Consider the following 19,254-nt stretch of genomic DNA (forward strand, 5'->3'; position numbering starts at 1 on the left):
ATTTTGTTTTTTTTTTTTTTTAAATTTTAAATTAAAATGACACTACGTGAGTCATTTAAGAAACTTTTTTTTTTTTTTTTTGAAAAAAAAATGTCGGATTCATTTACAACCTCATCAACAATTAACGAAACGTCAGTTTTTTTTTTTTATTTAAATAATATTCGTTTACGAAAGTATTAATGAGAGCAAAAATTATTTATTTTTTTTTACGCCTAGCAAAAAGATGAAAATCGTTGTTTCTCTCACTCTCCCTCTACCTCTCTTTCTCGCGAGAAGGATGTTTCGTAATTGTTAACGTGGTGTTAATTTTTTTGGTAAAATGCAACAATTAAATTTTTTTTTTTTTTTTTTTCATCATCATCGATTATTAGTGAATCCGTTTCGAAATTAATATCGATTAATAAAATTTTTTTTTTGTTAAATCGATTCATTCGACCTATCGATCGAACGATTGTTTTTCGAGTTCTTTTCTGTCAACAACAACAACAACAGGAGGAAGAAGAAGAGGAGGAAAAATTTTCACTGTCGTAATTAACGTCAATCATCGTCGTCCAACACAGCATGATTCTCGTGAAAAAATCGATCGATCGATTAAAATCAATCAAAAAAATTTTAACCGAAAAGATTATTATTATTATTATTATCATTATTATTATTTAAAAAAAAAAATTGAAAGCGAATAAAATCGAAAAGCTTTTTGCCTTGTTATAAAAAAAAAAAGAAATCCTTTAATACACCATTCATAAAAAAATCAAGTTTTATAAATATTTTTTTTTCTCTCTTTTTCAATTCTTTTCTTTTTCCACGTCTTTTAATAAAACGTTTCAAACATCTTCAGTTTTATTTTTATTATTATTATTATTATTATCATCATCATCATCGCTATTAATCTCCTTATAGTCGACGCTTCATAAATCGGGATTTTCACGTATCCGTTCCAGGAGATGAAAAAAAAAATTCAAAATATTTGAAATCTCTCTCTCTCTCTCTCACTCTCTGTCTCTCTCGACTGTGATTATCTATCTTAAACCTTTTTTTTCCTGTCACGTGATGGTTCCCTTACTCCCTCCCTTCCTTTCTTCCCTTTTTCTCATCTCTTTTACCCCCTTTCATCAATCGTCTACTACTAGTCTTTCTACCTGGTTTCCTGTTACCAACTGTCGGCGTACACGCGCCATTCTCACATGACGTCATCACATTCAAACGCAGACGAATTTTAACGCGTTTTTCTAGGAGCCACATTGCTCTTTCTCCCCTCCCTCACCCCTCCTACTCCTACTCCTCCTCTTCCTCAATTAATGTTTCCTCCATTTTTTTTTTCCTTCGCACTCGAAATTTATTACGCAGGAACATCCGATTCCGTTATGACGTAGGTAGGATGATATCGTTACATCTTATTACATTTTACGGCCATCATCTCCTGCCACGTCTTTTCTTCTCACTTTTACCCAACATAAACAAACAACCTTAACGGTTCTCCTCCTTCTTTTATCTAACCATCGTCTTATCAATTCGCATTAATCTTACCAACGACACTATCATCATCATCATCATCATCATCGTTCACGTCAATACACGTGGTAGTCACGTATGTAAAAAACGATTCGAATGAATCAAATGCAAAAAAAAAAAAAAAAAAAAATGTTGAAAACAGGGAGGCGCTAAAATATCGATTTTTTAAAAACATTTTGGCTACAACAAAAATTTGACACCTGTCATTTATTTAACAAGTTCACTTAATTAGCTAAAATTTATTATCATTATCATTATTATTATTATTATTATTAACGCTCGTAATTAAATTAATTTCTTTAATCTCCTGACACTTTTTTTTTTTTTTTTGTTTTTTGTTGTTGTTATTCGTCATTCGTGTTTATTTGACTAATTTTTTTTAATAAATCACGTTAACTATGTGAATAGAGAGAGAGAGAGAGAGAGAGAGAGAGATGTGATATTCCTATGCTACCGCGTACGTTGGAAAATCCCACCCCTCGCCCCCCCCCTAAGTAAACGCGACAGGGATAAACTAAAAATAAATTTGTTTGTTGCATAACGAAATAAACGCACGAATGATTTATTTAAAAAATTGACCGTGTTATTATTATTATTATTATTATCATCATCATTATCATCATCATCATCATTATTATTGTTTCGATATTTAAAAAAAAAAAAAAAGAAACGAAATGAAATGAATGAAACGGGAGCTTTAAACGGTGGCCTAATCACGTTTTTTGGCAAATCTCCACTCAGGTATTATAAACGTTCGGCACTTTAATTCAACCATTTTTATTATTATTATTATCATAATATTCTAGAACATTCCATGAACAATCACACCGCCGCCTTCTTTTCTTTATAATCTAATAACTTATTATTTTTTCACTTGAGATATCTCTCTCTCTCTCTCTGTCTTTCTGTCTGTACATTCTCCACTAAATCTCTTTCTCTCTCTCTCTCTCTCTCTCTTTCTCTATTCATTTTCGGTGTTAAATCAAGTCTCCGTAAGTTTCAAATATTACAAAAAGAAAAACAGGGTAAAATTTTTTTATTAACCGGATATTAAATAATTTAAAAGGAAGTAACCTAAAAAAGTGGCATTAGAAAACACACTGGGATGAATAAAAATATTTTTCGCCATTTTTTTTCTTTCTTTCTTTTCTTTTAATCCCCTTTCCTTATTATTATTAAAAAAAATCATAATAATAATAATAATATAGAGAGAGAAGAAAAAAAAAATTCGTAAATTAACAAAAAAAAAATTTTTTTTGGTATTTAAACAAACAAACAAACAAACAAACATGTTTAGTCTAGACCTAAAGTCATTGAAACCGAAAAAAAAATTGATCGTTAATCTAAAATTACTTTTCGTAGATTTAATAAAAACCAATTTTTTTTTTAACACCGTAATTAAAAAATTAATCCGATTTTTAATTAAAAAACGTTAACGAAACGCACGCACTCTTACACGCACGCACTCACGCAAGCACGCACAAAATTTTTTTTCTTCTTCTTTCATTTTGTTCTATTTTTTTCTTTCCATCGAAGAAACAACGAGACAATTTAAAAAATTCTTTTTTTTTTTGAATGAAAATGACTGACGTTCGATTAAATAAAAAAATTTTAATTAATGAAAATCATTAAGAAAACGCAAAATAAAAAAAAAAAAAAACAAAATTCTTTTACGAATGTATATGTATAAATAAAATTAACGTGGCAGCAGATGTGATTTAATTTTTTTTTTAATTTTTCGTCGTTAAAAACGATCGGATATCGATAGGAAATTATTAAAAAAAAAAAATAAACTTTTTTTTTGTTCTTCGCGTCGTGGCATTATTAAAAAAAAAAAAAAATCAACGAAAACAAACAAACAGACAAACAACAACAACAACAAAAGAGAAATCGTTAATTAACAATAAAAGTAAATGAAAAGAAGAAAAGAGAAAAGAAAAAAAATTTTTTTTTCTTTTTTAAATTTCTTCTTCGCTAATTAATCAAAAAAAAAAAAAAAAAAAAAAAAAGGGTTTGTTTGTTTGTTTGTTTGTTTTTTTTTAATATAAAAATATTTGCTTGAAGCAATTTAATAATAATGATGATAATAGTAATAATAATAAGGGGGCAATTAAAACGAAACATTAATTATTATTATTATTATTATTTTTGCCGTTTTGATTAATTTCGCGCCATTTTTTTTTTTTAAATTTTTTTTTTTTAACCCTCTTGGATAAAACCGATCGACCGTTTTTACCTACATTATTTTATCATCATCATCATCATTATCATTTATAGTGTAACTAGAACTAGTTTAGAAAATATATTAAATATTTGATTTTTCTACTTAAAAAAAAAAAAATGGCGGCGATATCGTCCCACATTTAATAAAAAAAAAAAAAAAAAATTTCGAAATGAAACAAAAAATGATTGATTTTTTTTTTTTTTTTCAATTTTAACGGTTTTCACTGCCTTCTTTGAAGAGAAACAAAAAAAAAAATTTGGAAATTTTATTTTTTATTTTTTTTTCCCTCCGTTCGCGCCTTTTTTCGTTGCGTAAAAGGAAAAAAGTAAAAACCGGAAACCTATTTTTATTTTTCAAACTTTTCCTCTTCCCCCCTTCTTTTTCCCGTTTTTACCCTTTTTCCTCTTTCTTTCTCCCCTCCTCCTTCCCCTCCCTTTTCCCACTCTATTTCCCTTCATTCCTCCCTTCCTCCCTTCCTCCTTTTCTCCTTCCCTCTCATTCTTCCTCTTTTTGACACCCATCGATAAATTCAATCAAATTCGAACGTCAAATTTTTAAAAAATTCAATCGACCCAAGATCGTACGATTATTTATTATCATTATCATTTTCTCTCTCTCTCTCTCTCTCTTTCTCTCTCTTTTTTTTTTTTTAATTAAAAATTCGTCGCCATCGATATTATTATTATTATCATTACTAAATTCACTAAAATTTCTGATAAGTCGTCTCTCTTTAAAAAAAAAAAAAAAAAAAAATTTTATTTAAATTTGCAAACAAACAAACGAACAAACATACGAAACGAACAAACAATTTTTTTTTTTTTTTTACGATTTCTTTGGCGCCCAAAAAGAAAAAAACTGTATCAAGTCTTTCATTCACTTATTTATTTATTTAAACAAAATGGCGTCTATACGACAAAAATAAATAAAAAATATACATTTTGACTCAAATATCCCGAAGGAAGAAAAAATAAATAAATAAATAAATAAATAATAATAATAATAAATAACCCGCACGAGTACTTTTTCCCTCTCCTCTGTACGACCCATTCAATTTTTAATTAGATGATGATGATGATGATGATAATACTGACAATGATCAAGATGATGATGATGTTAGTAATAATAATAATGATGACGATGATATTAATAATAATAACAACAACAACAACAACAATATTAATAACAAATTATCGTAAAGAAATCAAACTCACGCACGCATACGCAAAAAAAAAAAAAAAATTAAAAAAAAAAAAATGGCGCCAAAATTTAAAAATTAACAACGAGTCAAGGTCATAGAGTATATAAATCACGCGGGTGGAATTTAATTAAATTTTTTTATTATTTTTTTCGGTGTGATGAGCCGCTACGTACTTGAAAAAAAAGAAATAAATATAAAAATCAACGTTGCAATAATAATAATAATGATAATGATAATAATAATAATGACGATGATGATGATGATGATGATGATGATGAAAGACAAACTATATGTAAAATAAATAAATAATTTATTACGGGCGAGAAAAAAAAATTTTTTTTCGTTTGTTTCGGGTCATGTTTCGTAAATTAATTTATCATTAATAACAAAAAAAAAAAAAAAACCGATTAATTCGATTAACAACCATAAAAACTTTCAAGGTTTCTAAAAGGAAAAAATTTTTTTTTTTTGTTTTAAAAATTTATTACTTTGACCCCCCAACTATCGAAACACACACACACAGAGAGAGAGAGAGAGAGAGAGAGAGAGGGGGGGGGAGAGAGGTAACACACACAATAAAAAAAAAAAATTTGGCAATATGGCATTGTGTGATAATTATAATAACAATCGACCGAAAAGGTAATAAATTTTACGTCCCAACAACAAGAAAAAGAAAAAAAAAAAGCAGAAGATGGGATCGGAGGGGGGAAGGGGGGGGGCGAGAAAAAAAAAGGAATAATTTAAATTATCATTATTATTATTTCGTCACGACGTAATTTATAAAATTTACAAACGAACGAAATTAAATTTTTTTTTTCTGAAACGTTCTCCCTCACTCTCTCACTCTCTTCCTGTTCTGGTTAAATGATTCTTTGAATATTATTATTATTATTATTATTTTTACACGATTCTTTTTTCGAATGATAAAAAAAAAATTTAATTGTAAAAATCGCTAATTACACGACATTTGAAAGATTGACGTAAAAAAAAAAAAATTTTCGAAAAGAAAAAAATTTATTACGTATGAATATATTCACGGGCACGCGTTCGTGCTACGATTTTCATTATTATTATTATGAATTTTTTTCGTTCTTCTACTGACACGTTAATATTTAAACGAGAGAGAAAGAGAGAGAGAGAGAGAGAAAAAAAACCGTTCGAATATTATTGCAAAATTTTCATAAGTCAAAAAAATATTATTTACACGTACGTACGTGTCTCAAACATTTTTCTCACCATTTATTATTATTATTATTATTTTATTTATTTGTTTTGTTTGTTTGTTTGGTTTTTTTGTCGTTTGTTCGTCTGACGTTTTTTTTTTTTTTTTTGTAGATTTTCTTATCAGGTAATTTTTATTTTGTTATCAGTAAAGCTCGGGGAATTAGATTCATTTATCAAAAAAAATTTTCACATTTCATACTGTAAGACAATGGGAGTTCGGAAAATCGAACCGAAACCGAATCGTTCCTTTAAGAAAAACTAGTAATTTGAAGGTTAAAAGGTCAAATGACGAATCGGTTGGGTACCTATCTACCTACCTACCTACCTATCTAAAATTCATCGGGGAATGGGAGTAGAGGAGGGGGGAAATTATTATTATTAATATCAATATGCAAATTTTAAAAGGTTTCAAATTCTTTTATTCATTTCAAGGTTAAATCTCATCCTCATATCACGTGACAATGACTCAATCAGGTATTAATTCTGTCTTCGTTTTGGTTATAACAAACGAACGGCAAACAAACGAAAAACGAACGGCAAACAAACGGCAAACGGGAGTCGGGCAAAAAAAGCCTAAAAGAGTATACGAGAGAGAGAGAGGGACGAAAGAATTTTTTCGTGTAATAATAATAATAATAATAATAATGATGATGCAGAATTGTTAAATTTCGTAAAACAAACCTAAAATTACTTCTTGGGAGGTTTTTTTTTTACGATTGCCTAAAACCAGAAGAAAAGAGAAGAAGAAGAAGATGATGATGATGATGATGATGGTGATTAAAAATAAAATCAAAATAAAAATACGAACGAAAATGTCGATGGCGAACAACAACAACAACAACTTTTTCTAGTCAAATATTGATTTTAAAATAACGATTAACAACAAACGACGACTTTTTTTTTTTTTTTTACTTAATTAAAAGTCGATGTTTGAAATTTTTTTATTTTTTTTTAAATATATAGAAACCGACCACTAATAATTACGAGAACGCCCTGAATCTTTCAACTACATTTTACATTTAATTGAGGAGGGGAGGGAAAAAGGGGAGGTAAAAAGAAATTAATTGACACCTTTATAATACAAACAAACACAAACACGCGTCCTCTTAATAACGAGAGAGAGAGAGAGAGAGAAGACAAGGGGTGGGGGGGGGGCAAAAGAAAGATGGAAAAAGAAGAACAAATAGAAAGATAAATAGAAATAGAATCAAAAAAAGAGAGAGAGTGAGAGAAATGGATAGATAGTGATAGAGAGAGAGAGAGTGCGTTTGTACATTCTCGCCATTTGCATTCCCATTTTTAAAAGTGGCACCAACCATCATTTGTCGTTTTTTTTTTTTGGTGTAAATATGCGTGTCTTTAAATTCCAAATTATTATTATTATTATTTACGCACTCTCTCTCTCTCTCTCTTTCTCTCTCTCTTTCTCTCTCTCTCTCTCTCTCTCTCTCTCTCTCTCTCTCTCTTTCTTTCTCTCTCTCTCTCTCTCTCTCTCTCTCTGTCCTAATTATCAATTTCGATTCGTGTAAATAATAATAATAATAATAATATTTGGAATTAAAGACGACGATGACGAGGACGACGCCTTAAAACGTTTTTTTTTTTTTTTTTTTTTTTTTACGGCGTCAACGCGCGGCAAACGGTTTTTCCTTCGGTTGTTGTCACTTTTGTTCGTTTGTTCGTTTGTTTCACTCCTTACATCATAACTCATATTTTGAATAATTCATTCGAGGTTAGACTCTTTTGGGAACGGTCAAAAAAAAAAAAATAATCGTGGGCGAAACCGAAACAAATTGTCGTTATTTATAATAATACACGACGATTAGGTCACCTATTTGCAATTCCAAAGTGGTTTTAGAAACAACAAAAAACGACACACGCATTCACACACGTTCACATTAAGAAGGGAATCAATTTTTTTTTTTTTTTTTTTTCATTCCGATCATTAATATTATCTTCCTACGAAATCGTAATAATAATAATAATAATGATACGTTTGTTGCAATTTTAATTACGTTCGAATTTTTCACGGGATCGTCATAATTAAATAAAAATTAATTTAAAAATTTTACTCGTCGTCGTCATCCACATCGTCATCGTCGCCATTTTCATCATCGTCATCATCGGTAACTGACCTCCTCAATCAAACAAATAATAATAATAAGTGTGGGATAAGTAATTAAAAGAATTTATTAAAGTGAGATAATTATGATGATGATGATGATAAGCGGGAGTTGATGGTAGTTAGATAGAAATAGAGTGAGAGAGAAAGAGAGAGATGCGAAAGTTGTTGAATTTTTTTCCAATCTCCTTCCACGTCTTTTTTTCCTCCTTTATTCCCATCCTTTCTCATCGAAATGAAATAAAATAAAAATGTACGATTTTTTTTTTTTGGAACTTTTTGAAAATTTTGTTTCCTGTGCATCGTCATACCCATCCCCATCCCCGTCCTCATCCCCATCGTCATCATCATCATCATCATCATCATCATCATCCCCATCGTCATCATTTCAAATGAGATACCTTAAAAATCGTGAAACTGAAAAAATTTTCAATTCGGTTACGTAATCGGACAAAATCCGCGAACACAAAAACAAATAAGCGAATGAATGATTTTATTAACGACAAAAAAAAAAGTGGTACTAGGTGCGAAAGACGTGGAAGAAACATTTTAAACCCTATCAATTCTTTCACCACTTTTATCATTTCCCTCCGTACCTTATAAAAATTTTTTTAAGGGACCACGTCACGAAAACAACTACAACAATTTATTATTCGCTTGTTTGTCTTTTCGCTTTTTTTTTTTTGCTTGTTTGTTTTTTTGTCCTCGTGACGAGAGAGTGAGAGAGTGAGTGAGTGAGAGAGAGAGAGAGAGAGAGACGTCGTTTCTCCCACGTTAACGGGAAAAAAAAAAAAAAAAAAATGATTCGACATTTAAAGGTTGAGAGATCTAATTAATTAAAACTCGACTCGTATCATTCATTTAATTTTTTTTTTTTAACGGGACATTAGAACTTTTGCATCCCCAATTTTTTTTTTCTCTCGACAATTTTCGGGGAAATTTTCCTTTTTCCAATCCCCCGTTAAAAAAAAAAAAAAAAAAAAATTTTCCAATCAAAAAAAAAAAAAAAATTAAAAATAATTAATATAAACTTACCCCTGGCAAAAGGAGATTCGCTCAACGACAGCAAAATCAAATACAGTAAAATCCACGTTAAATTTTTCATTTTTTTTTTTTTTTTTATTATTACTTCTTTCGTCTCTCTCTCTTCCTCTCACTCACTCACCCTCTCACACACACTCTCTCTCTCTCTCTCTCTTAGAAAAATAAAAAATTATTCTTCCCTTTGGTTAGAAAAAGAGAGAGCGAAACAAAAAAAAAAAAAAAAAAAAGTTCCTTCGTTTCTTTTTTTTCTCCCTTTCCGCAACAAAAAAAATTTTTTATTTTAAACGTGGCAGGAGACGACGAAACGAGAGAGACAAAAAACAAAAAAAAAATTTGTTTTTTTAATTTCGGACTCTGAAAATTATTAAAACACCTTTTATCAATTTCGACTCCTCCTTTCGACATTTAATTACGAGTTTTTGCATGGAAAATAATAATTTATTTTTTTTGTTGTTTTTTTTTTTGTGGGGGGAGGTTCCCGAATTTTAAATTAAAACCTCCGGGGGGTTACTAACTAAACTTATACCGCACATAATCATTCATCAGATCTTTTTTTTTTCCAACCCCCCTCGCGTCCGCCATTTTTATTCCCGTCGTCGTCGTATCATTTTCCCTTTTTTTTTTTTTTATTATAAACGTTTAATTTGTTTTTTTTTTTTTTTTAAATTATTGTAATTTGCAACCAGTAACGACACTCCCTCTATAAGGGATATTTTCCTTCTGCTGACACGTTTTTAAAAAAAAAATTATTTTAGGTATGCGATACCTCGAACGTGATTTCTATAGCGGGGATGACAAGAAAAAAATTTTTTTTTTTTTTTTGCAATCGTACCTGAAATTCGAATCGCGGAAATTTCCTGACACGATAAGAAAAATTCTTTTCTCACGATTCACAATGTTCCTTACTTCGTCCGCACGTGTAACCTCCCTTTCGATATTACGACCTTAACGGAAAGAGAAAGTTCTAGAATATATAACCAACCGTTTCGCGATAGCCTAAATTTATTTCGAGAAAAAAAAAATTATGTCGTGGTTTTAGTATTAATAATTTCCCGACAGCAAAAACCACGACGATTACGTTTACGTGCAGCAAAGCTTTTTTTTTTTTCACCTCCCCGTCCGCCATTTTCTTTTTAAGAACGTCATCGTCGTACTCGATCCGCCATAGTGGTATATTATAAATCCTTACTGTCATTTTCTTTAAAACCGCCCCCGAGTCATTTTATAGCGAAAAAAAAATTTTTTTTTTGTTTCCTTATTATTATCATTATTATCATCATCATCTTTTAAAAAAAAAAATGAAGAATCCATTAAGAATAAAGAAAAAAAAAAAAAAAACATCATCTTCTTCATTTTTTTTTTTTATACAGAAAACTCGCTTATATATATATATATATCATCTTTACTCATTTTAAATAATGGATTATTTAATAATGGAATTAAATGTTTTCACCCTTCGTTTAACTTATTTTTTTTTAAATTTTTGGCGGGAAAAAAAGATTTCAAACCGTGGAAACCGTGGAGGGGGAGAGGGAGAGTACAAAAGTTAATTCGTTCCATCTCATTATCATTTACAAAACTTACTTAAAACTCTTCTTATTCGATTTAATGCGTTCTAAATTTTTCTTTTTTTTTTCGTTTGTCCCCTCCCCTCCCCTCTCACCCTCACGTCCCCCCCCACCGACTTCCTGCCACCTCTCCCCCTCCCCCCGTTAAGAAAACCAGAACGTTCCTCACGATAAGCGAAATAAGTAAAAGATACATAAGCCCATATTTAAAAAAACAATTAATGACGCCATATTGAATTTTGTAAATACGACAAAGACGACGTCGACGACGACGACCACGACGATGCCCTAAAGTTTTCATAAATTTCAAAAAAAAAAAAAATAATAATAATAATAATTATTCGTTTGATTTGTGTGCCACACTTTTTATTACGTAATTTTTTTTATAAAATCCCGAAAGTTTTTCGGCGTCGTACCTTTCCCTCTTCCCCTCTCCTCTTCCCGTCGCCCCACCAACCCGATCCGAATCGCCAAAAGGTAAAAAACAATATTTTATTATTATTATTTATTAAAAAAAAAAAAATCGGTACCATTGTTTTTATTTAATTATTTGAAAAAAACGTTCCAATACCAAAAATAAAAAAAATGAAGGTCAAAAAAAAAAAAAACTTTCTTTCCAAAAAAAAAAAAAAATGCGTTCACGTTATTCCAAAATTCCAAAAAAAAAAAAAAAAAAAAAAAAAATTTTTGATTTGATTGATCGTTTAAACCTGTGGCAAATAAAAAAAAATTTTTTTTTCATTTTTATTTAACTGGAAAAACCTGCGATTTATTTCTTAAGGCAACAAACGCGACACAACCACGAGTTTGCCTTATATACCTTTAAAAGGCGTCGTCGTCGGCGTTCGATCGTTTTTTTTTTCCTCATATCCCCATCAATTAGTTATATTTATATATATGTGTGTGTGTGTGTGTCAAGAAATCTCTTTAACGGAAATCATACTGAAACGATCGCGCACGCGCACTCACACACACACACACACCTGGCAAACGTTTTCCCTCAATCATCCAAACAACCAACCAGAAAAATGGGATCTCGACGATTCGATTCTCATCCTCGACTTATTCTCATTCTCAAAATTAATTTCGAAATATTTTATGACGTCATTAATGATAACACGAGTACCTATCGCGAGTTTCCTTAATTTACGTCTTCTGCTTTGTTTTCCCCCCTCCCCCCCTCCCTCCCGAATAATCATACAAACGCTTAGATCCGAAAAGAATTTTAAAATTTTCCTTAACGACAACCCATCTTCCTATTAACATTTAGTACTAATAATAATAATAGAAAAAAAAAAAAAAACAAATCGATATTTTTTCGATAGTATTCTCTTTCGACTGTCGCGAGTATCGATCGATAATATCGATTTTTTTAAAAAACAAAAAAAAAAAAACAAAAACCAAACCTGAAACGAACGCCGTACTTTCCGAACAAAATTTTTTTTTTCCTAACCGCGAATTTTCGTGGCAGCAAATAAAATATTCTAGAAAATAAAATTTAATTTTTTTTTTTTTCCAAACACACGACGATTAATATTTATAATAATAATAATAATAATAATAATAATTTTAAAATCCTTTACGTTTCAGATTATCCATCCAATTTAACCCTTTAGCGAAAAGATTTTCTCGTTTTTTTTTTTTTTTTTTAAAATCCGTCCCGCTGTCATCAGAACGCGCGGTCCTAACACAAAATTTAATTAAGGTTTACGAGAAAACGTTTAATTGTAAAAAATTGACCGGTACAAACAAACGGGAGGGGAGGGGTAGGGAGAGAAGGGAGGGAGGATTAAATGTTTGCGTGCGTGGGCGTTAATGAAAATCCCAAAAAAAAAAAAAAAAAAAAAAAAAGGGATAATGAAGGACAACGACAACGAAAACAACAACCGGCGACGAAAAGATTTAAAAAATAATTACGTGTAACAAACAAATAAATAACCCTTTTTCCCTTTTTTTTAAATTATTAAATTTATTATTATTATTATTATTATTATTATTATTATTATTATTATTATTATTATTATTATTATTATTATTATTATTATTATCCGCAACAAACGACAAACAATTAACGAGAACAAACGAAACGAAAAAAAAAAAAAATTAATTAACCCGACTACTACATACGAATTTTTTTTTTTTTTTTTTTGTAAAATAACCTCACTTTTTTTTTTCGGCTGCTCCGGAAGTACCCGTAAAGTAAATAATCATTCATTTCTTATTTTTCCGTTATAACACCCTCACGTCATTTCCGGTTTTTAAAAAATTTTAATAATAATAATAATTATAATAATAAATTTATCGTCACGAAAAAAAAAAAATTTTTTTGTAAAAAAGATCCGATGAATATTCGAGTATCAAATAAATTTTTTTTTTTAATGCGTTTTTGTCGGGGAAAAAGAATACCAAAAAAAAAAAAAACCGAGGGAAAATTTTTTAAAATACAAAAAAAAAAAAAAAACGCGCCAAAAAAAAAAATTAAAAAAACAAAACTCGTATCAAATGTCGATGAGTAAAATCGAAATAAAAAAATCACAAATAAAAAATTTACGTCGAAAAATTTTTTTAAAAAAAAAAAATTCACACGTGGAAACAACCGGGAAAACTAGAAAAAACCGTTAAAATATCGTTAAATTATCCCGATTTCGACTTCGTACAATTTTTTGAAGAAAAAAAAAATTTTTTTAAAAAAGAGAAAGAAAATAAAAAAGAAAGAAACGTGTTCCCGACGCCGAAGTCGAGAACTGACTGATGATGATGATGATGATTATGATGCACACAACAACACACACACACACACACAAAAACCGAGCAAGTCTTCCTTATAATATTATTATTATTATTATTATGACGAATCCAATACAAACGCGATAATGCAAATTACATGACGTCGTTTTTCCCCCACCGCTGCCCCCCCTCACACTCCTTCTCGTCACGTTTTTAAATTTTTTGCACCCGGTCAAATTATTCGTCGCGGTTTTTACACACGCACACGCACACAACCTCAGACATCGTCTGAAACAATTTTACCGCGCGATTAACCGCCGATTTTCACGAAAACGATTTTTCCCCCCTCCCCCTCTTTTACCTCCCTCTCCCCTCGAATCGTTTTTTTTTTTTTTTAAACCGACAGGAATTCAACAGGTAAAAAAACGAATTAATGACACTAACTGTCTTGTGCCACGTTTTAATTAACCCTCAAAAGAAAAAAAATATATTATTGACACGTTCTTCATTTTCCCTCTCACTCTTTACTCCAGCGAGAGAGAGAAAAAAAGAGAGAGAGAGAAAACCTCAAAAATTACTGGAAAATTATCATTATTATTATTATTGTTTTAGTGGGGTCGAAACGAAAATAAACCGTAAAAAATTCTCCAGTCCGGTTTTTTTTTTTTCCTTAATACTTTACATAGATCGCGAGTTATTCATTCGTCATTGCTGCCAACGACGACGAATATTAAAAAAAAAAAAAATTTATTCAATAATAATAATAATAATAATAATACCTGTTTTGCGTTTTTTCAAAGAGACAAAAACAGCGGAAAAGTTTAAAATTTCTTTTTCTTTTCTTTCTTTTTTTTGTTAAACTTTGCAAAAATTAATTAAATAAAAGCTGGATAAGCACGACGACGACGATGACGATGACGAGCGTGATATTATATTTTTCGATTAATCGATATCATTTCAAATCAAATCGAAAAGCAATCCATTGTTTCCATTTTCTTTGTTTGTTTGTTTGTTTGTTTCTTCTGCTTTTTTTTTTTTTCATTAAATCGAAAAAAACAACAACAAGAACAACAACACCGACCTGAGATTTTTTCCTCTTTTTATAAAAACCCTTTCACATCATCGAATTTCTATCGAATCTTTCTCGAAAATTTTTCTTTTTTTTTTTTATACAAAAAACCCTGATAATAATAATAATAATAATAATAATAACAACAACTTTAATAATCCTAATAATAATAATAATAATAATAAAGCAATTAAAGGTATTTAAAAATTTTAAATTACAAACCAAAAAAAAAAATGTATAAAAAAATTTAAAACAATTAAAAAAAATTATGAATGAAAACCATGATGATGATGATGATGATGATGATGATGATGATGATGATGAAGGTGACGACAAAGAAATGCGATGACGGAGATGACTTAAATATAATACTCCCACGCAACGAGAGAGAGAGAGAGAGAGAGAGAGAAAAGACAATACAGTTTTTTTTATGAGTAATAAAATCGTAATGAAATGAAAAAAAAAATGACCGCGTCGAAATCATTTCGATGACGTCACAATTTTTTATCCTACCGGGTACCTCCCCCCTTTTATTGAAGTGTCAGAGTGATGTCATAGTGAAACAATCACATCCGCAAATAGATTTTTTTTTTTTTTTCAAATGTTGGCAATTACGTAAAACTCGACCGTGCATTTTACCGTAAAAAATAAAAAAATTTTTTTTTTTTTAAAGTCATTAAATTATAAATTATTGATTTAATACGGTTGCGGTTTTAAACCTTCGAAAAATCTACCACGATGATGATAATGATGATGATGATGATTCATAATGCGATTGTTTTTTCCTACCATTTTATTTATTATTATCATTATTATTATTATTGTCATTTTGTATAGAATTACGTGAGAGAAAATTAACGCAAGACGATTTGTTTTGCAACGACAAACGAAATTCAAAAAAAATTAACGATTTAGCATCTACAGTAGTAGCAGGTATCGGGTGGGTATGTAAAAACGGTTGTTCAAATCGGTAACAAACAAACAAACAAACAACTTTCCACCGTCTGCTTTTCGTCTATTTAAAAAAAAAAAAAAAAAAAAAACCCCGGCTCGTCCGCCGCCTTCTCATCGTCTAATTATTTAAAAATTTTTTTTTTTTTTTCCACCGGAAAATATAAATAATAATAATAATAATAATAATAATTTTTTAAATCAATAAATTATCTCGACGATCGAATCGATAAGGTTCGAGAACCTTCTACGGAAACCGAATTAAAAAAAAAAAAAAAATGAAATGTATGCGTTTACATTTTCCTCGAGGGTTTTCTCTTCTCGAATGCGTACCGCCGCCACGTGCCTTACGTACTCTACTTTTTCTTAAATTTCCCGCGCTATTTTAAATTAACCAATCAAAACGCGTCATTTTTTCATTACCCCCCGTCTTAATATAACATGATAAAAAATTTACCTTTACTCGCTCTCCCCTTTATTCATTTACATTCATTTTTAAATGAAAATTTTTTTTCCTGTTTTTTTTTTTTTCTCCGATAGAGTGCGTCCGTGGAAATTCGACAATTTTCTTTTTTTTCAACGTGTCTATATACGTGCATATAAAAAATAATTTTTCTTACCTGAAAAGAAAAAAAAATAAATAAATAAAATAAATTAATCGAATTTATTAATCGAATTTATTAATTTCGAGATATCGATTTTACATTTAAAAACATTAAATTTTTTATTTTAATTTTCTATCCCCGTCGAACAATCGCATAATCGCCTTAAAAATAATTTTCTTTTTTCTTTCCTTCTTTACTTATTTATTTACAATGTTTAACTTACCCAATTATTATTATTATTATTATTATTATTATTATTATTATCATTATTATCATTATTATTTAAAGAAATAATACGTAATACGTGAGAATTTAAAAAAAAACAAAATTTATAAAATTTTACACGACTCGTACATTAGTGACGATTTTCAACGTTTTATTTAAACTAATAATTAAAAATATTTCACACGTAAATAATAATAATAATAATAATAATAATAATAATAATAATAATTTTTACTACATATATATATATATATTTTTTTTATTAATGACGTCATAACAAGACGTTTTTTTTTTTTTTTTCAAATATAAATTTTTCCCATTTCCAACAACAACAACAACAACAACAAACACGTAATTGAAAACTAATGTAAATATTTTGTCGCGTAACAATCGTTTGTTCGTGTGTGTGTGCGTGTGCGTGTGTGCGTGTACAAACGAAACCTATGATTAACTTAAGCTTTTTTCCGTTTCGTAAAAACAAAAAATTCGACATGATTTTCCTTTTCTTTTTTCTTTTTTTTAAAAATGGTTTAAGATCAAATTATCGTTAATAATCCTTTCACCATAAAATATATATATATATAGATAAAATTATAAATTATTATTATTATTATTATTTCTACTTTTTTTTCCATTTAACGGTAATTCGAAACTCTTTCGTTACTAAGGGATTTTTTTCCACACAAGTTAATTACATCCTAATAAAAGCATGGAAATTGTTTTTACGTAATTATATATATATATATATGTCAGTCGTCTTAAAAAAAGTATCAAACCGGAAACGGTAGGAAAAATTAATAATAATAATAATGATTATAAAAAGTACGATACCTTCGCAATCTCTTTCATCCGTTTGATCCGTGCAATCGTAATTTCCATCGCATTTTTTCGATGATGGTATGCATCTTGTGACGTCACAAACAAATTCTCCGCTGCTGCATTCTGCGTACGAAAATAAATAAATTATTATTATTATTATTAATTAACTAATTTTTTTTTTTTAATATTATAATTAATGACATCATCGACCAACAACGAGTCAAGGGGGGAGGGGGAAACTGTAAAAACGTGAGAGAGAAAGTAAAAGTGTCGATACGTAATAATCTATTAACGGCGATGATACGGGAAGTAAACGAAATGGCGGGAAAACGTAAGAAAACACTTAGTTCGCAAATTTAACAAAAGAGAGCAGCAGTTAAATATGTTTATTTCTTACGCGTGGTAAAAGGGTCCAACCGTTACAAAATCAAAATGGCGGGTATTGAAAATTTTTAAAGGCAGCGCGTAATGATACGCAAGCTAAAAAATTTAATTAATTATTAATTTATTTCCATGCTTTCATGATTCATGCGAATAAAAAAGCATCATATAGCCAAATCTCCTCATATCATTATTATTATCATTATTTACTTACCGCACGCCTGTAAAAAAAAAATGTACAAAAAAAAAAAAAATTTGGAATAAATATTTTACCCGTGGCAGAAGACGTTGTACAATTTGATTCGTCCCATCCGTCATTACAATCTAAATCACCGTCGCACACTTGATCTCTACATATGAATGCCGTACCATCCGGACAACGAACTTTATCATCCGCTCGACATCTATCGGGTACGTTTTCAATAAAACTACCCGATGTTGTTACGGCATGGGCATGCGATGAACCGGTTGACGTCGTCGTCGTCGTCGTCGTAGTAGTAGTAGTAGTAGTCGTGGCAGGAGCAAAAGTAGTAGTGAAAGTAGCAGACGGAGTCGTACCCTTATGATGATCTTCTTCCACGTGATCACTTCCATAGATATCGCGATGATGGCTAGTTGTTACGGGAGCTAAACATGCAATACTAATGCTATAGAAAAAAAAAAATCTCACGAACCGCAAAATTTTCGAGCATGTATTTCACTCCATAACTCGAAATAAAAAAAAAAAAAAAAAATCATGCAATGCAATTTTTCTTATATGCTTCAAAAAAAAAAAAAAAAAAAAAAATGTTACGCGCGCGCGTATCCATCCTCAACCACACTTTAACGCAGCGGAATTTTGTCAATCATCATCATCATCATCATTCTTTAATCCTCTCTCCCCGTTTTCATAACGGACGTCATACATACATACTAATAAATAATATTATTTAACTTTTCATTTTTTCTTTTTTAATTGGTTGTAAAAAAAATTTAATTTGTGATAATAATAATAATAAATTTTATAATACGAGGACGTTCTTTTCAATACTCAAAGTTTTATTATGTCTTTGGCATCATCATCATCATCATCATCATTATTATTATTATTATTATTATTATTACAAACCATTGATAATGTTTAATAACTTGCACTCTACGGACCCCCTTAAATGACCTTAAACATTAACCGCGAGAGAGAGAGAGAGAGAGAGAGAGGAGCTTATCAATCGATTTCATACAATTAAAAAAACTTACGCACGCTATCTAAATATATACATATAAGTACACACGCACAAACACGCACGCACGCACGCACGCACTCACGCATACGTAATCGTTATTAACCTGTTAAGAGTCGATGAATAAGAGGATATCGTACGACAAAAAAATTTTTTTTTTATTTAAGCATTGATAAGAAGCCATTTTTTTTTTTTTTCAAATATCGGAATCATGCTTTTTTCTTTTTTAAAGCAAAGCTCGTCGTATTTAAGGCCGCGTCGGAATGATTAAAAAGAGAGAGAGAGAAAGCAATAGCAGAAAGCTTTACTTGTTAGGTATCACCATCGCGGATGTATAAAAAAATTCGGGGGGAAGGGGAGTGGGG

The 19,254-nt window shown here is 29.8% G+C and overlaps 1 protein-coding gene across 1 annotated transcript in view; it reads right to left on the reverse strand.

Moving 5' to 3' along the window:
- Phum_PHUM066670 (uncharacterized protein) overlaps positions 1–19,254 on the reverse strand; it is a gene marked incomplete at both ends in the record, with an annotated part of 62,021 nt that overhangs the window by 40,337 nt on the left and 2,430 nt on the right. The window contains 2 exons of the mRNA XM_002423507.1: positions 17,301–17,411; positions 17,943–18,296. Coding sequence (XP_002423552.1) covers positions 17,301–17,411; positions 17,943–18,296 — 465 coding nt within the window. The remainder of the gene's footprint in view (positions 1–17,300; positions 17,412–17,942; positions 18,297–19,254) is intronic.

Source organism: Pediculus humanus, genomic scaffold (genome assembly GCF_000006295.1).
Source record: "Pediculus humanus corporis 1103172107416 genomic scaffold, whole genome shotgun sequence".
NCBI classification, from domain to species: Eukaryota; Metazoa; Arthropoda; class Insecta; order Psocodea; family Pediculidae; genus Pediculus; species Pediculus humanus.